We start from the raw sequence: 26,063 nt of genomic DNA on the forward strand, positions 1-26,063 counted from the left end.
CAAATATAAAGAACAGACTTGTGGTTGTTGAGGGGTAGAGGGGCAAGGAGGATTGGGAATCCGGGATTAGCAGATGTGGACTATTTTATCTGTATAGCACAAGGAATTATATTCAATATCCTATGATAAACCATAAATGGAAAGGAATTATGAACAAAATATATATGTATAACTGAGTCACTTTGCTATACAGCAGAAATTAAACACAACATTGTAAAATCAACTATACTTCAATAAAATTTGGAAAAACAAAGTGATGTTGCATAACTTGGCTCCACCAGGCTTAAGGTGGAGCTGGATTTAGTCTCAATTTCCTCCTTTCTTTTCCTAATCCTGCCCTTGGAGGGCTCAGGTCACCTTCCCCCTCACCTTCCACCACTAAGGGGATTTCTGGTGACCCCTGATTGGAGAGGAACTCACCAGGATGGGCTCCACCAGCTTCCCCTCTGGCATGACTGAGCGGTTCATCTTGGCAATGCGTTCCAGCGTAGCCAGGGCAGCCGGAGTGTTCCCAGTGGAGACATTGAACCGAGCAGATTCAGGAATAAACTGGGCATAGGTGACAAAGAACATCAGAGCTGCAACTGCTGTGGACCCCAGAGATACAGCTATCACAGTTCCATATACTACACCATCCCAGTCTCCGGAGATGGGAAAGGATGTAGCAAGCTTCACGGCAACAATACGGCAAGTATACCAGCGCAGTCGTGGTAGAACAAAAAGTTGCCTTCTCCTTCTCATACTCCTATCTAGGATGACAGTGGATCGATACCGAGCTTCACGCAGTTTGGCCCAACCTACTTAATACAATGAAATTCTTACACTCAATCTGGAGCTGCTGCCCAGGGCTCCCTGGTGCCTTTCTGCTGCTCCATCACCCAGGCCCTACCCAGGAACCCCAGAACTCTCCACAGTGCAGGAACCACAAGTGGGGGAACCATCCTGATTGTAGGGGCCTTCAAGCCACTGATGGTGGCATACTCTGAACACCACACTCAGAAAACAGCACAGCCTTCCACTGACATGAGGACCTTGAGAATCAACTGGAAGGGCCCTCTGCCCTTGATGCCTCCCCCAGTGAACACCAGTGGGTTCTTCCTCAGCAAAGCATCTCCCCCAGCAGTATCTTCTTCCCCATTCCCTGGCCAGAGGGCGGTTCAGGTCATCCTCATCACCCACCAGGATTAATCTGATCATTTCTAACTGCTTTTCTGACCTTTTCCATCTTCCCTCCCACCCAGCCTCCACATACTCATGTACCTGTTCCCCAGCACACAACCCCTTCCACACAGCCAGGGCCCCTGGTCCTCCAGGTTGTTTGTAACCTGGACACAGGCCTGTCTTTCCATCTGGCCTCCCCCCAGCACCCCTAACTCTAGAATTCCCTGCCTCCCTGCTCTCCCCCAAACATATCCTGCATTTACAGCTTCATGATGGCTTGTGCATTAAATCTGCCAAAATACCCTTTTCACATAAACTGATGGAGACAGATACTTAAATAAAGGAGAAAGGTCCTGGACATGAGAAAGATATCTGTGGGCCAAGAAGGTCACATTGCCAACCAGAGGGGAGGTCAAGAGGGAGCTTCGTCACCTTGAAGGCCATGATGAGGATGATTCCAGGGATGGAGGCAATGCGGATAAGCCAGCGCCACCCGATGGTGGGGACGACCACAGAGGCCAGGCCAATGATGAGCAGGGAGCCGGCCAACCAGAAAACCTGGAGGAGAGAAGGAAGGTTAAAGCCCTCCTATTTTCCAATAGTCACATGTGGATGTAAGAGTTGGACTATAAAGAAACCTGAGCGCCAAAGAATAGATGCTTTTGAACTATGGTGTTGGAGAAGACTCTTGAGAGTTCCTTGGACAGCAAGGAGAGCCAACCAGTCCATACTAGGGGAAACCGGTCCTGAATATTCATTGGAAGGACTGAAGCTGAAGTTTCAGCTGAAGCTGAAACTCCAATACTTTGGCCACCTGATGCAAAGAACTGATTCATTGGAAAAGACCCTGACACTGGGAAAGATTGAGGGCAGGGGGAGAAGCAGATGAGAGAGGATGAGATGGTTGGATGGCATCACTGACTCAATGGACATGGGTTTGGATGGACTTTGGGAGTTGGTGATGGACAGGGAGGCCTGGCACACTGCAGTCCATGGGGTCACAAAGAGTCAACATTATTGAGCGACTGAACTGAACTGACTGAATGCACTCCACACCCCTACCCCAGGAGCGCCCCGCCCTACGTTCTAAGAGGGTGAGACGGGGCAGAGTCGTTGACTGAGGAGCCACCCCACCTCCAGGCCTGGATGAGCTGGAGAAGCTACTTCCCTTCTCCATGACCCCATTTACTTGTCTACAGGTGGGAGGCTCGGCAAGACAGGGGACAGCAATGCCATCAAAGTTTAAGAACACCTCAGGCCCAAGACATAAACTTTCTTTTCTTGAATAAAAAATACAGCCACTGGCTCGTAACTCAAGGTGCAAAGGACAGCACTGTGAATGGATTGCCCTTTTCTCTCCGCTTCCTTCCATCCAGTACCTGTTCTCAGAAGAAACCAGTATCACCAGTTTCTTCCATCCTTCTGAAGCTATTCTAAACGTACACAAGATAAAGAGGATATGTTTTGTTCTTTGCTTAAAATGATAACATGGTATAAATATTTCTCAATACTGCTTTCTGTCCTGAAAAATTTATCTTGAGATTATTTTATATCAACAAAGAACATGGCAGCCACCCTCATGAGTTGGGAATTAAAACAATTCTGAGTGTTATCGTGAGCATTATTTTTCCAGTGGAAGTGAAGAATAGATGATAACTCCATTCCACCTCACAGAGATGGAGAGAAGATAATATTTTAAAAGACGCTTTGTGGGGCTACTTACAGGGTAACTGTTTCTTCACCAAGGAAGTCTATTTTTAAAACAACAAGAATATTTCAGAAAGTGGAAAGAGCTATGAAAAAAAGAAGTGACTTGCGTGATCTGGGATGGTCTTTCTAAAGAAGCAATTGTAAGAAGGCCAGTAAGAAGTCACTGTAACAGACTGGGTAACAGGATATGTGGCACTGAAAAGGATTTTAGTAGTGAAATGATAAGAAGAAAAAGTTTTTTTTCCTGTTTGATGGATTTGGCACATATTTTGGAAGTAAAGGCAACAGGATTTGCTGTTAGACACTGCACCAGGGCTTCCATGGTGGCTCAGTGGTAAAGAATCTGCCTGCCAATACAGGAGATGCAGGTTCAATCCCTGGGTCAGGAAGATACCCTGGAGTAGGAAATGGCAACCCACTCCAGTAATCTTGCCTGGAAAATTCCATGGACAGAGGACCCTAGTGGGCCACAGTCCATGGGGTTGCAAAGAGTCAGACACAACTGGGCGACTAAGCACAAACACACTACAGTTGGAGGTCCCCTAATAGGAGATGAATCAGTGGGGCTTTGTGAGTGATTGAATGGAGGCGAGGGGAAGGGGGGGGTTCAGGTCAGCTCTTGAGTGTGTGGCTCAGACAAATGAGCGGAGAGTGTTTGCTGGCAGTGGAAATATGGACATAAAAGACTCCAGAGGAGGACGCAAAGATTAGGTCTATGAATGTTGTATATATTTGAGGAGACTGCAGGATATTCAAGGGACTATCAGGTAACTGACTACCTGGGTCTGAAGTTCAAGAAGATGCTCTTGGCTGTAGATAAATATTTGGGGGGGGGGGGGGGCAGTGGAAAGAAACATAATGGGTTGCCCAAAAAGTTTGTTTGGTTTTTCCCTTGAGATGTTATGGGAAACCCAAAAGAACTTTTTGGCCAACTCATTAGTCACCTAAAATCATTGGATTCATCAATTAGATGACCCCAGAAGACCTGGAAAATGAAACCAGCAATGAGAAGATAAAACCATGTCATAACATGGGATCATGACAAAAGCGAGTTGTAGATGGAAGAGAAAATGTTCACAGATGAGCCTGAACTGGATCATTTCTATTAAATAACATTCAGTGTAAAACCCAACCCCTAACTATTGAAAATGTGGGCATTTATCTTAACAAAGATAAGAAGAAAGCTGGGAGGGATATAAAGACTTAGCATTTGGTTGCCTACATTTTTTGTTGTTGTTGTCTAAATTTAGTGTCAGAAAAATTAAAAATACAATTTTAAATATTCTCCTACTGTTTTATTCATTGCAAAATATATTAATATATTCTTCGGCAGGAAGGGTCATCACCTTCCAGGTTCCTTTGAAAGTCAGGGCTTTAGGATAATGATGACATCAAAGAAGGTACAAGGGCACCTAGACTGATGGAGCTTCAGATGCAAAACCTCTAGTCAGTAGCCAGCAGCGATCTATGGCAGGGTGGGAAGCATCCTCATCTTCTCACCTAGAGAAACGGCTCAGCTGGGAGGAGGCTATTACAAAAGTGCTCACAGGCACAGGCCAGTTACGGACACTGCTGTCCACAGGGAGACTCTATGTGCCTCCACTGAAGACTCAATGGGGAGAGAATGTTCATCGCAGATGCATTCCTGAGCGACTGTCACTCTAGTGAAACCAGCCAGTGGGCTGTATCCTGAGGAAGGGGTTACTATGCTCTAAATGCTGCTGCTGGATGATAGAAGTCCTGGCTCAGAACGCCTTGGAATTGACCTCTATGGTCAAGCATCCCTAATGCTCTTTGGCTGGTACCAAGTAACAGGACTGTGCTGATCAAAGGACCATTAACTGACCAGGAGAAAAACCATCTACACCATACTGTACAGGATCCAAAGACTTAGTAGAAATTGTCTTAACTCACCTGAGACAAGGGGAGCATGTAGCCTCGATATTTTGTAGGCAAGAATTCAGTCTTTATGATTAGCCTAAACAGGAAGGGGGAAAACACAATTATGCTTTTATAAAACCAAATAACTCTTCTTATAAAACAGTCATTGGACTTTCCTGGTGGCACAGTGGATAAGAATCTGCCTGCCAATGCAGGGGACACAGGTTCGATCCCTGATCCAGGAAGATTCCACATGCCATGGGGCAACTCTGCCCATGTGCCGCAACTCCTGCATACCTAGAGCCCATGCTCTACAACTCAAGAAGCCACCACAGTGAGAAGCCCAAGCACCGCAGCAAACAGTGGTGCCTGCTCACAACTAGAGAAAGCCTGCACAAAGCAATGAAGACCCAGCACAGCCAAAAGTAAACAAACTTTTCTTTTAAAAAAAATCATAATTTTTCTTGTTTCTTTGATAAAGGATTCAGAAAAAAACATTCACCACTGTAAAATGATAAGAAATACGTATGTTGGTCTCTGTCCCTGAAAGTGAAAGATGCTCAGTCATGTCCAACTCTTTGCAACCCCATGGATGGTAGCCCGCCAGGCTCCTCTGTCCGTGGGATTCTCCAGGCAAGAATACTGGACTGGGTCACCATATCCTCCTCCAGGAGATCTTCCGGACTCAGCAATGGAACCCAGGTATCCTGCAATGCAGGCAGATTCTTTAGCAACTAAGCTACAAGGGAAGCCCCTGGGAAGCCCTGGTCCCTGACACAGAGTTTCTGAAAACCTTGGGATTTCCTGGATGATAGAGCATCATTTATTCTAAGGAGGTGATGCTTGATGCATCCTGGATGGTGACTGGTCTTCAAACACTAAGCCATGATTAGAATCTTGGAACTTTCAGTCCTAGCCCCCCTCCTCTGGAGAGAAGAGAGAGGATGGAAAACAAATTAATAATCAATCACACCTACATGAGGAAGTCTCCATAAAAACCCGTAACAAATAGGGTTCAGAGAGCTTCCAGGCTGGTGAACACAGCTATGTCCTAGGAGCATTGTCCAGTGGCTAAGTTGGATTCAACTCTGCAACCCCACAAAATGTAGCACGCCAGACTCCTGTTTCCTTCACTGTCTCACAGAATTCTCTCATATTCATGTCCATTGATTTGATGACGCTATCTAACCATCACAAGAGAAGACTCTACACATGGACATCACCAGTGCTCAACACCGAAATCACATTGATTATATTCATTGCAAGCAAAGATGGAGAAGTTCTATACAGTCAGCAAAAACAAGACCAGGAGCTGACTGTAGCTCAGATCATGAACTCCTTATTGCCAAATTCAGACTTAAATTGAAGAAAGTAGGGAAAACCACTGGGCCATTCAGGTATGACCTAAATCAAATGCCTTATAATTATACAGTGGAAATGAGAAATAGATTTAAGGAACTAGATCTGATAAACAGATACCTGATGAACTATGGACAGAGGTTCATGACATTGTACAGACACAGGGATCAAGATCATCCCCAAGGAAAAGAAATGCAAAAAAGCAATATGGCTGGCAGAGGAGGCCTTACAAGTATCTGTGAAAAGAAGAGAAACAAAAAACAAAGGAGAAAAGGAAAGATATACCCATGTGAATGCAGAGTTCCAAAGAATAGCAAGGAGAGATAAGAAAGCCTTCCTCAATGATCAGTGCAAAGAAATAGAGGAAAACAATGGAATGGGAAAGACTAGAGATCTCTTCAAGAAAATTAGAGATACCAAGGGAACATTTCATGCAAAGATGGGCACAATAAAGGACAGAAATGGTATGCACCTAACAAAGCAGAAAATGCTAAGAAGAGGTGGCAAGAATACACAGAAGAACTATACAAAGAAGATCTTTATGACCCAGAAAATCACGATGGTATGATCACTCACTTAGAGCCAGACATCCTGGAATGTGAAGTCAAGAGAGCCTTAGGAAGCATCACTATGAACAAAGCTAGTGGAGGTGATGGAATTCCAGTGGAGCTATTTCAAATCCTAAAAGATGATGCTGTGAAAGTGCTGAACTCAATATGCCAGCAAATTTGGAAAACTCAGCAGTGGCCACAGGACTGGAAAAGGTCAGTTTTCATTCCAATCCCTGAAAAAGGAAATGCCAAAGAATGCTCAAACTACTGCACAATTGCACTCATCTCACATGCCAGCAAAGTAATGCTCAAAATTCTCCAAGCCATGCTTCAACAATACATGAACCGTGAACTTCCAGATGTTCAAGCTGGATTTAGAAAAGGCAGAGGAACCAGAGATCAAATTGCCAACATCTGCTGGATCATTGAAAAAGCAAGAGAGTTTCAGAAAAACATCTACTTCTGCTTTATTGACAACGCCAAAGCCTTAGACTGTGTGGATCACAACAAACTGTAAAATTATTCAAGAGATGGAAATACCAGACCACCTTACCTGCCTCCTGAGAAATCTGCATGTGGGTCAGGAAGCAACAGTTAGAACTGGACATGGACCAACAGACTGGTTCCAAATAGGAAAAGGAGTGCGTCAAGGCTGTAAATTGTCATCCTGTTTATTTAACTTATATGCAGAGTACATCATGAGAAATGCTGGGCTGGATGAAGCACAAGCTGGAATCAAGACTGCTGGAAGAAATATCGATAACCTCAGATATGCAGATGACACCACCCTTATGGTAGAAAGTGAAGAACTGAAGAGCCTCTTGATGAAAGTGAAAGAGGAGAGTGAAAAAGTTGGCTTAAAGCTCAACATTAAGAAAACTAAGATCATGGCATCTGGTCCCATCACTTCATGGCAAATAGATGGGAAACAGTGCAAACAGTGTCAGACTTTATTTGGGGGGGGGGGGGGGGGCGGGGCTCCAAAATCACTGCAGATGGTGACTACGGCCATGAAATTAAAAGATGCTTACTCCTTGGAAGGAAAGTTATGACCAACCTAGACAGCATATTAAAAAGCAGAGACATTACTTTGCCAACTAAGGTCCATCTAGTCAAAGTTATGGTTTTTCCAGTAGTCATGTACAGCTGATGTTGCAGGATTTGTTGGTGTGTAAAAAAAAATCCACGCATTTGCTGTCAGTATCGTATTTAAGTACTGAGTATGTAAACAGAAACAGAAGCTTTCCCTATGCAATCATACACTAAAATATAATCATTAACCCATAAAAGAAAACAATAAAAAATAAACTTCTAAGTGCTCTTCTGTTTACATTTTTTATTCCCAAAGTTACTTGAAGCCTTCTGCCATTTAAGAGATATTAGCCCTATTTCTTTCACCAAGAGAAAGACACACTGGCAAAATGTTTTGTCAAGCCCAAATCCCTTTACCAAAACATATGTGGGAAATTAAAATACACCCAAGAGAAGGTAAATAGTTTTTCCAACCAATGATGACAGTCAAAGCACAGGTTTCTAATTAAGTCCATATTAATTTTTTGAACAGCAGAATAAACGGACTTCCAACCCATCCATTTTCTAATTGTTCTTCTCTGTTGCCGTTATTAACCAGGGTATGGAGTTTCAACATATTTATTGAGCTGCTTCCTAAGGGATGTTTTCAAATTCTACTTCTACTCCATTAGGGTGTCAGAGCTCAGAGTGATGTTTAACTTATCCTCTAGGGAAGAACAATTCTTTCTCTAAACCATTAGGGTAATAATTAGGTGCTTTGACTTCTCCTAATATATTCTAAGGGCAACTTGCTGCAAGGCACCCAGGAGAGAATAGCTGGAGGAGCCTTGTTAATTAAATGGAGGCTTCCAAGTTGTTGAACGTTTTGTATAACAACTTTCACACCCTGTATGATGAGACATTACACAACTAACCGAGGGCAGAGAAAAAGCCAGCAGCAGCCCAGCTGTTTCAATATTTCTCACCTGCTTTGCAAACTCACTTTGCAATGGTCTTCAGTTACAGGCACTTTAAAACGGTTACTCCTGAGTGTTACAGCAGCTTATGGTCAAACTAAAGTCTCCCAGAAATTCTCAAGAAATTGTGTTTGGGTTAAAAGGAAGTGAAACTGTGTTTGGGTTGACATCATTTTTGTTACCTACTTTGTATGGCCCTTTTTCTTCCCAGTTAGTCTCACAAAATATTATTTATCTAAAAAAATGCTTATCAGCCTTAGGAACAAGGAAATTAACACATCCTCGATCTAACACCCTGCTAGCCTCACCATCAAACATCATTTTCAAGGGTAAAGAACTTCCAGTGGGATAAGCAGCCATCACCAGAGGGGGAAAAAACTCAAAAAAGATTAGTACAAGTGAAGTCTATACATTTGCAACTTACTGATGCTCTTGGTCTCTTAACCACAGTGAATGTGACTATGGGTTTTCATAATATCTCCCTTGGGGGGCCTTTAGGTAAAATCTTTACCCTTGTGAGTGGCCAGACACGCCACAGCCCACCATGGTCCGCAGGAAGACAAACCAGATGTACGATGGAGAGAATGAAGTCAGCAAGGAGAAGTAAGCTCCCCACAGGAACGAGATGAACAAAATCTGAAGCAACAAAAGGAGACGTTAATGGGATCTGCTCCCATGGAAGGGCAGGAAGAAACTTAACTTCTGAAGGTGATTTTTAATTTCATCCATATGTTTGCTTCTCTGTGGAGCTAATCTTTAGAGAACTCGCTAATCTCTCATGATCATCAGAAAATATAATCCATATCATTTTATTGTCTGAAAGCCCCAACGTTTTAAGTTTAGACCACTCGTCAAAACTCATTCAAGGTGTCCACCCTCATAGGTGGAAACTGAACGTGTAAACCAGGACGCAAAACTCACCCTCCCAGCAAACAGGGATGGCAGGACCAGGACAAAACATGAGTATGAGAATATAAGCAGAATGAGTATAGGGAGAAATTTTAAGGGATTTGCTTTTTTTGTAATTATAAGAATATACAAATTTATAGCAGAAGATATGGAAAAAAGAAAATATATAAAAATACTTAAATCACTTTTGCTTCTCCAATCCAGAGAAAATACTATTAACACAGTTTTATCCTATTTTCACTGCTTCTAAGGGAAAATATATCCTTAATAGTTGCAAAATATTCCAGTGAAAAGACATACCATAACACACGTAATATAATGAAATGCATAAACCTTTCCCCTATATTGACTGTTGAGATGGTTTTATATTTTCTATTAAAATCAGCTGAGACACGGTGCATAAATCTTTGGGGTTCTCTGATGATCTAAATAAAATAGATTTCTGGAAGGCAAACTGTCAGACAGGGAGATTAGGTATTCTCAAGGTTCCTGGTTTATGCTGCCAAATTGATGGTCAGAAAAATTATATCTATATCAATTGTACATGAGGGTGTCTGGACACTTGCAGTGTTCTTCAAGAAAAAGAAAAATTCCTTATGGACCTGACATTCGATATGGCTTTGACAATGAAAAAAAACATCTCACTATGTAATTTTGCTTCTGATAACTCCTGTGACTGAATGCTTTTCAAGGCTTCTTGACAATCTGTATGTCTCCTTTTGTAAAATGCCTTTTTGTGCTCTCTACATTTTTTTTTTTTTTGCAAAACTTGTGTTTTCATATTCACTTGTCAAAATCTGATATTTTGTGCACTTTGAAACACACATCCAAGCCTATGTCTGTCTTCATTTGTATTTACACCTAGAGAGGTCTTCCCCACCAAATATCAGACAGGATAGGTAGATCTGGGTTTATCATCAGAAAACATAGTTCTGTGTCTCAATGTTGAATCTCAGTATGTGTGACATCAAGCAAGTGGGTTAGTTTCAAAGCTATGCACAAGCTAACTAATGTGAAACTGCTTATGTTTACACATGTTTATACATGCAGCCCCCACATTCTATCTGCTGTGTTCTAACTACGCACATCCATCAGCTGCACCTGGAATACAGGGATCAGCTACGGGGACAAGAATCTCGGGGAAAGATGACAAAGCTAAAAGACAAGGTGTCACAGAAGGACATTTCCATATTCTCTCACTTGGGTATTGATAGAAAAATGTCCATGAAAGAAAAGCAGTGGTAGGACCTCCCTGGACATCTAGTGGTTAAGACTCCAAGCTCCCAATGCAGGGGGCCCTGGTTTCATTCTGGGCTGGGGAACTAGATCCCATACGCTGCAACTAAGAGTTCACACAGTGCAACTAAAGATCCTACACACCACAATGAAGATCAAAGATTCTGTGTGCCCCAACTAAGACCCACTGCAGTCAAATAAATAAATTCCAAAAAGAAAAAAAAAACCCACAAGAAAAACAATGGTCACATCACCACAAAAGAATACACAAAAGAAAATTCCAGATCACCCTTAAAGCCAGCCTACCTTCCAGCGGCCGTATCTGTCAGCCAAGAGGCCAAAGAGGATGCTGAATACCATGTAGCCAAAAAACACCATCTGGAGGTGGGTTGAGAAGAAGTTATCCTCTAAGCAGCATTTTTACAATATGCTAATTTATCGAATTAAGCATTCATCCGTCTAAACAAAGAAGACTGGAAATGTGGGTGGGGTTGGAAGTTGAAAAATAGGCTTTCACAAAACTCTCCCCTGACTCCTTTTTCAGATGTCAGAGGCTGATGATTTCCACCCCTGAAATCGTCAACGCCAGGTAGAAGCAGGGGTCCTAGAAAAAAAGAGCATTTCTTCCACAGGGAACTAATAAAAAAAAAAAATCATATTTATACTTGAACCACAAAAGCCATCCTTTTCTTCTGTGCACTGTTCTCTCTAGGACATGACTGAAGGAGGGAAAAGCCAATGTTTTCAATGCCAAGCCTGGGACGGATGCCATACCATAACGAAATCTAATCCTCAGCAAAATGGTAGAAATGAAAACAATGTGACACATTTTGCATAAATCCAAATTTATTAACTATGAAGGGCTCTTGTTCTGGAATAATTTTCTTTCCGATAATTGGTATTCACATGGCCTTTCTTTTTTTGAAAGATGATGATAGTTGATGGCAAGATTTTCTGCCTCTTGTTTGGGGGTTAAAATTTTCCCTCTACCCTTCTATACTCTTTGGCTGGTCCAATAATTAAATTGATTTAAGATAAATTGACACATTGAGGGGCTCCCCAGGTGGCGCTAGTGGTAAAGAACCCACTTGTCAATGCAGGAGATGTAAGAGACACAGGTTCGATCCCTGAGTTGGGAAGATCCCCCCGGGGAGGGCATGGAAAACCATTCCAGGGTTCTTTTTTTTTTTTCCCCTACTCCAATATTCTTGCCTGGAGAATCAAGTGGACAGAGGAGCCTGGTGGGCTATAGTCCATAGGGTGGCAAAGAGTCAGACACAACCGAAGCGACTTAGCATGCAAGGCAGACTGAGAGGAGAAAAGCAAGTTTAATTTTGTACCTAAAAGAATCCCATAAAAATATAAGACCCAAGGGCACATTGGACAGTTGAGGCTTATATGCCACTTTGAGCTGAGGAACAAGAGGGCGCCTGGGACTTCAAAGGGGAGGAAGGTCATTCACAGGACAATGAGAAGAACAGATGTCTGGTAATTAGATGTCTGCACTGCCACGTGGATAGGTCATTCAGATGAAAGTTATCTCTAGCAATAACTCTCTGTCTCTGAGAGCCAGCCCCCCTATCTAAATTCTTTATGTAGTTAAGGGAAATGTAAAAGTTTCTCTTGAGTCTGCTTGGTCTCAAGTGCCTTCAGCTCAAAATAATCCACATGCCAAAGCGGTGTACTTTGGGGTCACACATTGTGCTCCCTTTTGGTTGTTGTTATTCAGTTGTGATGTCGTGTCCACACTTCTGTGATTTTATGGGCTGCAGCCTGCCAGGCTCCTCTGTCCAACGGTTTTCCCAGACAAAAATACTAAAGTAGGTAGACACTGCCTTCTCCAGGTAATCTTCCCAACCCAGGGATCAAACCCACGTCTCCTTCATGGGCAGGTGGATTCTTTGGCATCTGAGCCACCAGGAAAGCCCCCTGCTCCCTTTTACTCTTCTTCTAATGGCCTTCCTTGTCAAATATGTATCTCTTTCAATGTCAGCTCTAGGTCAGCCACTTGATTTTTTTTTTAAACTCCTATCAGTTTGTGAATCCCCAAATTTGGTCAAGGCTCACTTTCTCTGATTTGTGTCTCTTCCGGGCTCCTGCTAGGGTCTGAAAAATGAGCAGTTCAAGGTTATCTCCCTAGAGGAAAAGAGAAAAGGGAGAAAGGCCTCAAATGCTAGTTTGAGAACCAAAACAGCAGGTGGAGAGGGATTCCATGGCCCTCCGCCAGGGGGACGAGGGAGGGGAGCGGAAACCCTGGGGCCTGAGCTGCTTCATTCTCGGCTCAGGAAGTGGGCACTCACCGTGGTCACTAATGCCACCTGCCAGTTCTCCAGCTGCCATTCACAGCGGATGACAGGAGACACAACCGCTATTAACATGATCTCCATGGCCTCGGCAACCTCAAACAGAAGGAAGGAAAACACGGTGTCCAAGTGCTGGCCTGTTGTCCCTGCTTCCCAGGTCTGCCTGTCATCCTTCCAGTCCTAACCTCCTCCTTCCTGCCCCCCACTTAAGGAGGATCTACCTATTACATGCTCACTCAGCCCTGCTAGTTGGATAAAGAACTACAGAACAACTTTGGCTTTCATGGTAGCATTTATGGTTTGAACAATTTTGAGAGGGTCCCTCAAGATTTATGACATGTATTCCCTTGTGATGCTTCATGTTTTTGCATTTAACACTATGATGATGCTATGCGGGGGTCATTTAGTTGGCAGATGACCCAAGTTATTCACCAGCATCTACATCAGCCCAACACTGCTGTCTTATACTTGTCATCCTCAAGATCTCAGGGCGTATCCTTTGCTAATGGACTGTTGAAATAGTCCCTGATTTCAAGAGGCTGCAGTGGGGAGGCAAGATTCATGAAAGTTAGAAAATAAGCAATGAATACAAAATAATAACAGCTCATCATCAGGAAAGAATGACTGTTAAGTAAAATTAGTGTAACATGTACTACTAAATATTTATATTTTCTATTGAAAGAAATATCTTCCTCTGTCCATATCTTGTAATTCATTCCAGGATGAGTTTATCTCCCAGGGAAAGGAAGAAGTAGATGTTAGATGATAGAAATTCAATGCAATAATGAACAAGGAAGATTCCAAGATCATTCTGAGGTTTTCTGCCTGGAGGAACAGATGAATAATGATATCATTGACAGGGTCTGAAGGACATTAAAAGAAAAAGGGGAAATTAAAGGGAGAGAAAGGTGCATTTGTTTGAGACACATTCTATGAATAATAACAGAATATTTGCATGGGGTGTTTATTATGGTACTTCTTGTATTTGTGTAACTTGAAGGTCTGGGATGAAACAGGCATGGCTAATGTTCGCTAATATGTGGGAATTTGAAATATATCATAATGGCTCATCTCTCCTTGGAAAGTATTATAGTCATGTTTAGAATTCAAATAGTTGGTACTTTTTAGTCCAAAAAATATCATGTGTAAGAAGTGACCTGATGATCCCAGAAGAATACTTATATATTAAACTCACCTAGAGCAGTTAGGTCAGTGTTAATCTGGACTCCACTCCTCTCAAGAGTCTTAGAAGGAAATAAGTCAATAAGGAATAAGGCTCTGTTCCACTCTGATTTAATAGCCTTATGGGAGAAGGACCAGCCAGAAGCTAGGGGCAGTCATGAAGGAGCAGCACGGCAAAAGACCTCTGAAGACCTTAGAGACGTCTGGGGCCTCGGAGTCCTTGTCATGGACTGAGACTGTCGTGATGCTGTTACACACACATCCCAGACACGTGGGGCCCTGAACTCCAACTACCTTCAGTGGCACCACAAACCTTCAGGGGTACCAGTTGCAGGGTCAGTGAATCTGTAATTACAACAGGTATCCAGGTGATAGTTGTGCATAAAATGTGAACCACGTGTCTAATCTGACTTAGAATTATACCATAGTTTTCGCCTCTCTTTCCAGTGTTTCAATTTAAACCGTTTTTTTAAAAATGAGTATTGACAAATGAACTTATTTACAAAACAGAAATAGACTCATGACATAGAAAATAAACTTACGGTTATCAGAAGGGAAAGGGCAGGGGAGGGATAAATTAGAAGTCTGGGATTAACAGATACACACTCCTATATCCAACTATAAATCAGCTCTAAGCACTCACCCCCGTGCTGCCCATGATCAGAAACAGGGCAATGTGGAAGCGTCCGAATCCGATGGTCTCCACGGCTTCTTCCACAGTGAACGTCTTTGACTCTAACAAGGAAAAACAGAGTGAAAGGAACAGCCTCTGTGGGGAGGCAAGGTGTATGGATTATCATTCACTCTGGAGGATGTTGGAAAACCAATTTGTTGCTATAAAATTAGTAAATACAGAGAAGAGGAGGGATTCAACAGTAACTTGAGGACCAGAGACTTCTATGGTCCCCTTACCTCTAGGCTGTGGCTCTGAGGTCCCTAGGTTCAGCTCCCGAAGGCTAATGACAGTGACTGGCTCTGTCTGCTTGGCTGACATCTTTCAAACGGTTTGGATTCCCCACACAGCTTTCCTACAGGAGACAGGAGAGGGAAGATGCAGGAAACTGGGGAAGGAAGAAGGAAAGAAATAAAATCAAGTGCATATTCTCCTTTAATCTTCATCAAAAACCAGTGCAGTAGGTATCGTAATTTATCACCATTTTACAAGTGAAAAACCTGCAACATGGAGAAGTTAAATCATGGAGAGGTTGAATGGCCAAATGAAAGAATTGAGTCCTAGACGCTAGTAACCAACCCGGAGTCGGGAACCAGGTGAGCTCTTGACAGTTTAACCAATAGTGTTCTCTGACTGGGAATGAGGGTGGGCAGAGAAATAATCACAATAGCCAATGCTTTACTGCTCCATAAATGCTATGGTTTACAGTATAATCAGATATTATAGTGTTCTTTCTCACCTTATTTTCATTTAATTCTGACAGAAACCCATAGATTTTCTTTTTATCCCTTCTACCTTGGGTAAGCGTCTGCCTGCAATGCAGGAGACGTGGGTTCAATCCCTGGGTTGGGAAGATCCCCTGGAGAAGGAAATGGCAACCCACTCCAGTATTCTTGCCTGGAGAATCCCATGGATGGAGGAGCCTGGTGGGCTACAGTCCATGGGGTGGCAGAGTCGGACACGACTGAATGACTTAACTAATTTTCACCTTGGGTATTTAATCCTTAAAAAAAAAAAAAAAAAAACTTAACCCTAAACATCAAAATAAGAATAAAACAAGGAAAGCTGAAATTAGCGGAAAAAAATTTTAAATAGGTTTATAACGGTAATTTCATTCTACACCCCTGGTAGGATAAACAGATACCCTAATATGTTCTCATTAATTATACTGTTAGCAATAATATTGGTATCATTATTCTGATACAAGTACATATTGTAGGATAAAGCAGTTATGTTACTATTATTAGGAACCAAGATTTCAGTGTAAGAGAAAGAATATACAAAAATCAAGTTATGTGAACACTTTACATTCTAATTTTGAATTGGAAATATCAATGAATTCATTATGTATTAAAGATACATATATATATATACATACACACACATATATATTTAAAGAAGAAAAATTGCTGCAAAGAATTAAACCCCAGCGATATAAAAATCCATTGTTCATAGGATTGCTAAAATGGTAATCTCACTGATCATCTTTGGAGAATACTAAGAAAACAACTCATTCTGAAAACTAGGAAGTATCTTGCCTTTCTTGTACAGATTGTATTTTAGAGTAACCAGTCTGTGAAACTTTAATAAAAGTATTCTTTCATTTCAGCTAAAACATACAGAAAGGGTGGAATTAAAATTCATGATTTTGCAACTCCTAACAAAATAAAGGATCCAAGTAATGATCATCAATGGCTGATAAACTAGGTTAAAAGCTGATAGAGAACTTTATTCAAACAGATAAGACTAATAACACCTCTGACCCCATTGACGCTGGCCCCTCATGCCACTAAAGATGATCAGATGCAACATGGCTCCTGATGAGATGCATGAGGAAGGATATACAACATCACCTGTGATGTAGTCTCATAAAAAGAAACTGAACGTGGGTCTGACTGAGCCTCTAGCTCTACCTACCATTTTATACTTCCTGTGGCTCGAATGGCCAAGAATCTGCCTGCGATACAGGAGAGCAGAGTTTGATCCCTGGTTGGGAAGATCCCTTGGAGAAGGGAGTGGCAATCCACTCCAGTATTCTTGTCTGGACAAGTCCATGGACAGAGGAGCCTAGCAGGCTACAGTCAGCGCGGTCACAAGGAGTCGGACACAACTGAGCAACCAACACACATACACCATTTCATACAAAGGATGAAGAAACAATGCTAAACTACACAGTTCAGTTCAGTCGCTCAGTCGTGTCCGACTCTTTGCGACCCCATGAGCTGCAGCACGCCAGGCCTCCCTGTCCATCACCAACTTCCGAGGTCCACCCAAACTATGTCCATCGAGTTGAAGATGCCATCCAACCATCTCATCCCCTGTCGTCCCCTTCTCCTCCTGCCCTCAACCTTTCCCAGCATCAGGATCTTTTCAAATGAGTCAGCCCTTCGCATCAGGTGGCCATAGTATTGGAGTTTCAGCTTCAACATCAGTCCTTCCAATGAACACCCAGGACTGATCTCCTTTAGGATGGACTGGTTGGATCTCCTTGCAGTCCAAGGGACTCTCAAGAGTCTTCTCCAACACCACAGTTCAAAAGCATCAATTCTTCGGCACTCAGCTTTCTTTATAGTCCAATTCTCACATCCATACATGACCACTGGAAAAACCATAGCCTTGCCTAGACAGACCTTTGTTGGCAAAGTAATGTCTCTGCTTTTTAATATGCTGTCTAGGTTGGTCATAACTTTCCTTCAAAGGAGTAAGCATCTTTTAATTTCATTGCTGCAAACTACACAACGTGGATAGAAAAAGAAAAATCCAAAATGCGAGAAGTTCTACAGGTTAATGACTCAACTTCTTCAATAAATAAATGGAAAGAAAAAAAGAGGAAACACATATATATGGAATTTAGAAAGATGGTAACGATAACCCTATATGCAAAACAGAAAAAGAGACACAGAAGTACAGAACAGACTTTTGAACTCTGTGGGAGAAGGTGAGGGTGGGATGTTTCGAAAGAACAGCATGTGTATTATCTATGGTGAAAGAGATCACCAGCCCAGGTGGGATGCATGAGTCAAGTGCTCGGGCCTGGTGCACTGGGAAGACCCAGAGGAATCGGGTGAAGAGGGAGGTGGGAGGGGGGATTGGGATGGGGAATACGTGTAACTCTATGGCTGATTCATATCAATGTATGACAAAACCCACTGGAAAAAAAAAATAAAAATTTAAAAAAATAAAAGAAAAGAAAAAAAGAGGAGAAGAGAACAGATAGACTAACAGAAAAGAGACAAACCAACCAAATAAATGAGTTAATTTGCCTGGATCTTCAGTCAAACAAATCAATGATAAAACAACAAGAGAATGAGATGACAAAGATGACAGAAAATCAGGGAAATTTAAGAAAGTTTGGAAGTTTGATGATATTAAAGAATTAGTGATGACATCATTAGGTGGGACAATGACATTATGGCCATGGTAGAAAAAATCCTTATATTTGGAGATATATGCTGAAATATTTACAGATACAACAATGTTTGGGATTTGTTTTAAAATAATTCAATGGTGGGTTAGGAATAGAGTGCAGAAGGGGATGGGTGTGTAGATGAAAAAAGAATGGCCTTATAGTAAAAATTATTTAAGGAGGGTAGTGGGTACATTGGGGTTTGACTGTCCTCTGTTGTTGCAGATGTGTAACATTTTTCAAAATAAATAGTTCCAAAAAGGAGGTTCTGAGATTTGTATGTAACTTTTCCAATATCAGACCACTAGTAAGTAGCAGAAGCAGAACTCAAAGATCCCCTATTCCCAGAACATAAATAGCTGCAGAGCAGTTGCAAAGAAGCAAGTCAAGGTCATCAATGTTTGCCAAGTGCCATCTCTGTGTCTTTGTGTGGGCTCCTGTGGAGGGTTTGTAGGAGCCTCTGACATATTCCCTGCCCTAAAGAGCTTTTAACCTAGCTGGGGACACCAAAGATACACACAAAAACAACCATACTGTAAAGTAAATATTGTTTGTTTCCTTAAAACTCTGTCACAGACACAGAAATATTCCAGATGGAAGAGAAATCAATAATGCTCAGAAATGAGTTCATGAAATCCTCTCTCCCAAAGGAGATCATGAAAAGTACAGAAGGCCATTATTTTCACAGAGTGGAAAAAGTAAAAATAATTGGTCTCTTGGACCATATGAGAGACTGAAATTTACAAAGCTGGAATGTTCCAGAAATACCTAATGCTCTCTTTCCAACTGTTGCCCAAATACCTTTTGGAGGGGTGTTGTTTGTCTGGTAACTTTTAAAATATTTATGAGAAAAATCACCTTTGGTTAATTATCAAAAGGACTTCAGTACACATTAAAAATTGGCTATGACTGAATATCATGTTTCCAGATGAGATGAAGTACTAACTTAACCAAAATATGACAATGAGATTACTCAGTGAGAATTAGATGGTGGTGATGGCCGTACAAACTTGTGACTATACTAAGAATCACTGAATTATACATACTCTAAAATGGTGAATTTTATTATATGTCAATTATATCCAATTTTTTTCCCCTAAAGAACAGCCATGCATATCATGACAGCAGACTTAAAAACCAAAAGTGAGTATGGCCATCTACAGTGCTAGAATGGATCAGACAGTAAGGAATCTACCTGCAACGTGGGAGGCCTGGGTTCAATCCCTGGGTTGGGACGAACCCCTGGCGGAGGGCATGGCAACCCACTCCAGCATTCTTGCTTGGAGAATCCCCATGGACAGAGGAGTCTGGTGGGCTGCAATACATAGGGTTGCAAAGAGTCGGACATGACTAAGCGACAAAGCATAGCACAGTGTTAGAGAATAAAACAATTTAATCTGGTGGGAAAATAATTTTTTAAAATCCTAGTAAGTTCATCTTAAGTTCAGTTACAACTAAAATGCTTAACAGTAAGTTCAGTCGTCAATCAACACTTAATCTCTACCAGTCAAGTTTTATGACTTCTCATAACAATCTAAACATGTTTTACAATTTTAACAATCATAAAGGCTTACATTTTAGAAGAGTAATAAAGCGGTCTTCCAGTGAGTCTGCTCACTAAAGTATTGAGTGGCAGGAGGAGAAACCCAGGAAATCTGCCACTTACTACCAAGTAGACGAGTTTTAATTTAACGTGTTTGTTTTAACCGATTAGGTAGCTCCGTGGGTCATAAACATCCTACAAACTTCCTTTCTCTTATCAGCAAAGTGATTCATCACAGAGGGCCTGGCAAAAGCTGTCAGGTCCAAGATAATTGCTTCACAGTATCTCTTGAATTAAAGCTGATCGCAGGAAAGGAGATTCACATTTGTGATTTCATGTTTCTTTTTTTTATATTTTTTTTTAAAATGTATTTGGCTGCACCAGATCTTAGTTGCAGCACACTGGATCTTCAACCTTCATTGCAGCATGAGGGATCTTTAGTTGTGGCATGTAGAATCTAGTTCTCTGACCAGGGATCAAAGCCGAACCCCCTGCATTGGGAGCACAGAGTCTTGGTCACTGGATGACAAGGAAAGCCCTCATCTATTTCTTGACTGAAGAAGAGAATCATACTACTTGCTTTCCACGATATGACAAGAACTATGCCCTCAAATTAAAACAAGTTACCATTTTCTCTATCGAATTTGAAAAAATATAAAAGATCAATTATACCCAGTGTAGGAACTCCCCTGGTGGCCCACTGGTTATGACTCTGTGCTTCCAATGCAGGGGGGGTGCAGGTTCCATCTCTGGTTGGGAGCTAAGATCCCACATGCTGCACAATGCAACCAGAACAAAAAAAAAAAACCACCACCACCCAGTGTAAGTGAAACAGGCACTGATATTGATAGGAGAGTACATGGCTACAGCCGTTCCAGAAGGCAGCTGGGCAAAGATGAAAGAATATTGGCTAAGCAGTTTCACTTCTCGGATTCATCCTAAGGCGATAATCAAAATGGTAGATGAAGACAAAGTGTATGAAAGCTCAACACACTGTTATTTTAACAATGATGATTGTCAAGGAGTGACCAAACAAATTATAATACAATACACTCCTATAACAAAATGCCATTTAAAAGCTCTTAGGTGAAAGTCTATTTGGTGCTAAAAAGCATTTCCCAAAATGGATATACCTAAAGCATACAAACAATGATCCAAGTTCATAAAATTTCATTTAAATATATACTTACATAGAAATTTCCAGAGATAGGTCTGAAATTGTGTTTTGTCTTTCAACAAATATTTATGGAACACCACCATGTATCAGACAATAAAATATAGTGAAAAGGGTTCCTGTCCCCAAGGCACATACAAAGGGGGGATAAAGCCAAGCATTGAGGTGGGAGCCACGTGGTCCAGGAGTAGTAGACAGAGGTTGCTCTGGCAACATAACGGAGGCCCTGGTCTGCCCAGTCCTGGGACCTAGGGCAGCCAGTCCTGAAGGAGGAGGATTTGGCCAAGAGAAAAAGGTGAGGAAAGAATTATCTGGCTGGTAGAATTTAGGGTGGCTTTTTCTTTCTTGCTTTTACACTTTTCTGCATTATTTAGTTTTTAGAAAGGCTAGGTCTGTTACCATGAAAATTCTGGAAGAAATGAACCAATGAAGATGCACAGTTGATGTGTCATAGGGCTCCCTAAGGCACTGTCCTCTGTGCCATGGGCCCCGCCTGTCCTCCCTCACTGGCCTTGACCTCCTGGGTCAGGATAGGCTCTTGACATGGAAACAATCAAGTCACTGACTGGCCACAAGTCCACAAGGTGGCCTGGCACAGAAAGCCCCCATTGCTAGTGTTGATGGTTGCACAAAATTGTGTAACTAAATTATAAAACTAAATGCCACTGAACTGTTCACTTTATAACTGCTGCAAAGGTAAATTTTATGTGTATTTTTTAGCAAAATTTCAAAAATTAAAAGAACAAGAAGAGCCATTATATAGGTAGCAGATGTCTGTAGTTGATATAAACCATAAATTCAAGAAAAAAAATGTTAAGGCCCTAGTGGAGTAACAAGCACATTATATAACCAGGCAGTTCCCAAGAGGATAAAGAAATTGCAAATAAAACTGGAAAATTGTTCATTTCTACAATAACTGACCAAGTTTTAGAAATTAAAATCTTTAGGTATCCTCTGCGTGTGTGTGTGTGCATGCTTAGTCACTCAGTCGTGTCCGACTCTTTGCGACCCCATGGACTGTCGCCCACCAGGCTCCTCTGTCCATGGGGATTCTCCAGGCAAGAATATTGGAGTGTGTTGCCGTGCCCTCCTCCAGGGATCTTCCAAATCCAGGGATCGAACCCATGTCTCCCACATCACAGGGGGATTCTTTACCTTCTGAGCCATAAATTAAATGTAGAAAGGAAGAGAAGAGGGAGAGAGGGAAGAAGGAGAGAAGGGGGAAGGAGGAAAGGAAAGGCAGGATAAAGGAGGGAAGAAAAGGGAAGGGGAAAGGGATGGAGAGAAGGAAGAAAAGGAGAGGAGAGGAATTAGGGGTGACAAGGAGGTAAGAAGGAAGAAGGAAGGGAGAGAGGAAGCAGGGAGGGAGAAACAGAAGCTGGTAGTAGCCATGGTGAGATAGCAACTGAAACTCTTCTGTTCCCTCATCTGAAAATAAAAATAATACCATCCACCTTCAGGAGGAGCAGCTTGCTGCCCTCCCAGTAACAAGTCTTCCCTTGAACCTTGCTGATTGGGTGACCACTGAGATACAGGTTGAGGTTGCTGGGGAATGCTTCTGAGAAAGTCCTCTTTTGCCCCCTCCGTCTCCTGCCTGGATCGTGGAGACATGATGGCTGGTGCTTCAGCAGCCATTCTGGGTGGTGATACAAATATGAAGTTGGAAAGATGGAAACTCAGCTAAGTCTGAGCGTAAGCTAGAAAAGAGCCTGGGACCTGACGACCATGATGTGGAGCTCTTCTACAGCTTTGACCTGTTCACCACCAGACACATTTTCCATGGAGATAAAAGAAAGCTCTCTCTTGTGTGTGTGTCTCTGCATTTTCTTTAGGCTTGTCAAGTGAAGCCATGGGAGTAGAGAAGGAATAAAGAAGTCTGTAACTAGCTATGATTAACTATAAACACCACAATACTCAGACTAGCCAGGTATGTGTGATTTTTAGCCGATAAACTTTCTTAAGTGGATTGAGGATTAAATGAAACGATGCTTGTGTAATATGACACAGTGCCCACTGCAACACAAGCATTCATGATCGTACTGTTTCTCATCAAAGTATTAACAAAATTTCACCACAGTCACAAGTCAAATACACTCAGGGTAAGTTAAGCATCTACAGAGTTATCAAATATGTATTTCTCCAAAGGCAATTATTACTAATATTCAGCCAACATGAGAACACCTAGGACTCAAATGAAAAACTATCCAAATTGGGGGGTGGGGGGAGAGGAAGGTAGCTTGCTTCCCAAAATAGACTGATTACACTTGAAGAGTCAACTTAAGTGGTGTTAGGAAGACCTCACATGTGCCATATGCCTATTGGAAAATAAGACCAAAAAAACTCCCATCAGATATTTAACAGTAACACCCACCCCATTCAATTACCCACAGTTACAAAGGGCAAAACAAAATGGATTAATTTTCACTAAAAATGCTCTTGCTGTACATTGCTTTCAGTTGTAAAATCAGTATACTTTACAGAAAGAAAGACCTTTTGAAAGTGGAAGAGCCTAGTTGGTGCAAGGGTGAGAAGCTGGACAAAAAAGCGGGCAGTCATGTGTGACTCACTCAAAGGAGTGAATCTGCTCAATTTCACCGACTGTAATATCAGTCTGTCTTGAAGACGTCTTGGCTCAAATGCAAGACCAGCCCTTAAAGACGGTCAAGGCTCAGATGTATTCTCTATGTCAGTGGAGGTTGCTAAAGGGTGGGGGGAGAAAAAACAAATATTCCAAATACCTGCAACAGAAAAAGTCCTCACTCATGCCCTAGTAAGTTATAGAGGGCCTTCAACAGCAAGTTTCCTTTGGTGGGGGCATTCTGGGGTGGGGGTGGCCCGCAGGGGTGTTGATAGGATATTTTTAGGATTTTGGTATTCACATTTGTGAATTATAAAGGGGCTTACATTCCAAGAAATTAAGAGGACACTCAAATACTAACTTGAATTTAACAGATAAGGAAAGTATTCTGTTTTCTTGCGTTTCAGCCAAAGTTTCATAAAATGTTTTCATAAACAGGACAAAATGTTTCAGAGATGGATATGACTGAGGAATGTTACTGAGAGATAGAGCTTGCAATCTTAATGCTGAAATGAAACTCTGGAAGAGCTGAGTTGGCATTTTATGTTCTTCGGCTCCCTAAGTCATTCTAAATCCCTTCTAGCCTAGGAAGAGAATGGACAGATAGAGGGAGAGATGGAGTGATAGATGAAGGGACTGGTGGATGCATGGTGGATGGACAACCCGTCAGACCAATTCAAAAGAATATGGATTAACATGGGGAAGAACGCTTCACATCCTTCACTATGACTCCTGAAAAATTTCAATGGAAAGTAACCATTGCCTGCCTTCAAAGAACTCACACATTGGGGATTCACTGTGAAACTCCACAACTCAGAAGGAGTTCAGGTTTCATTAAAACAATTTCAAAGAGACTGATGGACATTTTATTCTATTGCATTTTGCTGTGCTTAATTTTTTAGCCAGAGATGATTGGGCCATGTAAAGCTTTTAAAAACTGAATTTGAGTGTGTGATGTAATATGTTTTGCAATATCATCAGTAAGAAGAGTGAAATTTTTATACTTCATCTGTATTCAGCCAAGCACTAATGGTCAAATGCCCTAAGCCCCCCAGAGCAGAAAAAACCCAGAACTATGCTGCCCGTCAGAGTTTCTTACCTCTGTATACTTCCTGGAAAACTTTCCTATTTCGAGCTCTTTTTCTCTACCTTACTGCAGCCAAGTCTTACACAGAAGCTGGACCATGCAGGGCCTCTTGTGGGCTTCTGGACTTCCCTTTCCAAGAAACCCAGCTCTCAGATCTTCTCTCCTCCTTTCGGCTCAGTTCTGTGAACAGATTCTTTGAAGAACAACCCAGCGTCCTGGGCTAATGAATGACATTCAGGTCACACCCTCTTCTCAGCAGCCCTTCACCCAATCCCTTTTTAAAGGGGAAATTACATCTCTCATTGAGAAAGAAAGAGACTGCCAATCCTTGAAGGAAACTGCTATGTCGATCGCAGGGAGACTGGGAATTTCTGAAAGAGCAGGGGTCCAGGCAAGGGGCAGAAGGGACAGCTTTGCTGCTTCACGTCTGTCCTCACAGTCATCAATGTTTAGAATTACAGGGCAAAAGACTGCGATTCACCGAAGCATCACATATTTTTAGATAGCCATTGAGAAGGGCAGTGATGAACTGAGAAGCTTGAAAGCATCTGGTGACCTTGGCAGCCTGGGCATTTATGGACTTACAATTGCCACCACACCCAGCTTCAGTCTGTCTTTTCCTCCCACCAGTGCCACTGGCCGAACACCTTGTCCATACCTGGTGCTCTATGACTGCACCTCCCCCCAACCCACAGGGGTGGAGGGTGCCAGTCACAGTTTGGCAATGACAGGGACACCTCCATTTCCTGCCCGAGCGCACACCTGATGAGGTACCAGAGTGGGAGCTCAGATATACATCTTCTGACTCCAACTATTACTCCTGGGCTCAGCCTGCTTTAATCACTAAAGTAATACTTGTGGAGCACCTAACTGCCTTAAATTGTGCTGGACAAGCCATGACACTTGACGTGGAAGGTAACATGGACACTTCCACGAGCACCAGTCAACCCCACAGTGCAGAGAGGCCAATGGGAGCTTAAAAAAAAAAAGATCTGTCCAAAAGACAGTTTTGCATTTGGTCAGATCCTCTGAAATCTGATTATGAGTTAGATGCTACATAAAAGTGCTCTGTAGGCTATAAAGCATGACACCAGTGTCAATGACACTTAATTCTACCCAGAGAGTTACCACGTGCTCGGTCATTTCTGACTCTTTGTGACCCCGTGCACTGTAGCCCTCAAGGCTCCTCTGTCCATGGGATTCTCTAAGCAAGAATACTGGAGTGGGTTGGCATTTTCTCCAGTAGATCTTCCCAATCCAGGGGTCAAACCCACATCTCCTGTATCTGCTGCATTCACAGGTGGATTTTTTTTTTTTTTTAG

General features: G+C 42.2%; 1 protein-coding gene across 17 annotated transcripts in view; it reads right to left on the reverse strand.

Moving 5' to 3' along the window:
• SVOPL (SVOP like) overlaps positions 1 to 26,063 on the reverse strand; it is a 94,903-nt gene that overhangs the window by 67,930 nt on the left and 910 nt on the right. For 8 of the 17 annotated variants that reach the window (XR_010663668.1, XR_010663669.1, XR_010663670.1 and 5 more), the window contains exons 1-10: positions 24,754 to 26,040; positions 19,555 to 19,674; positions 15,193 to 15,308; positions 14,924 to 15,015; positions 13,096 to 13,194; positions 11,102 to 11,173; positions 9,162 to 9,286; positions 4,786 to 4,849; positions 1,594 to 1,719; positions 421 to 549 (exon numbers count right to left, since the gene is read on the reverse strand). Coding sequence is in view for 12 of the 17 variants with exons in the window: in XM_065939152.1 (XP_065795224.1) it covers positions 421 to 549; positions 1,594 to 1,719; positions 4,786 to 4,849; positions 9,162 to 9,286; positions 11,102 to 11,173; positions 13,096 to 13,194; positions 14,924 to 15,015; positions 15,193 to 15,274 (789 nt within the window). In the remaining 5 variants the exon portion in view is untranslated. Of the gene's footprint in view, positions 1 to 420; positions 550 to 1,593; positions 1,720 to 4,785; positions 4,850 to 9,161; positions 9,287 to 11,101; positions 11,174 to 13,095; positions 13,195 to 14,293; positions 14,626 to 14,923; positions 15,016 to 15,192; positions 15,342 to 19,554; positions 22,812 to 24,753; positions 26,041 to 26,063 lie in introns of those variants that run through there. The other 9 variants (XM_065939160.1, XM_065939157.1, XM_065939156.1 and 6 more) reach the window with 9 other exon arrangements.

The sequence above is a fragment of the Muntiacus reevesi genome, chromosome 6 (genome assembly GCF_963930625.1).
Source record: "Muntiacus reevesi chromosome 6, mMunRee1.1, whole genome shotgun sequence".
Classification (NCBI taxonomy): Eukaryota; Metazoa; Chordata; class Mammalia; order Artiodactyla; family Cervidae; genus Muntiacus; species Muntiacus reevesi.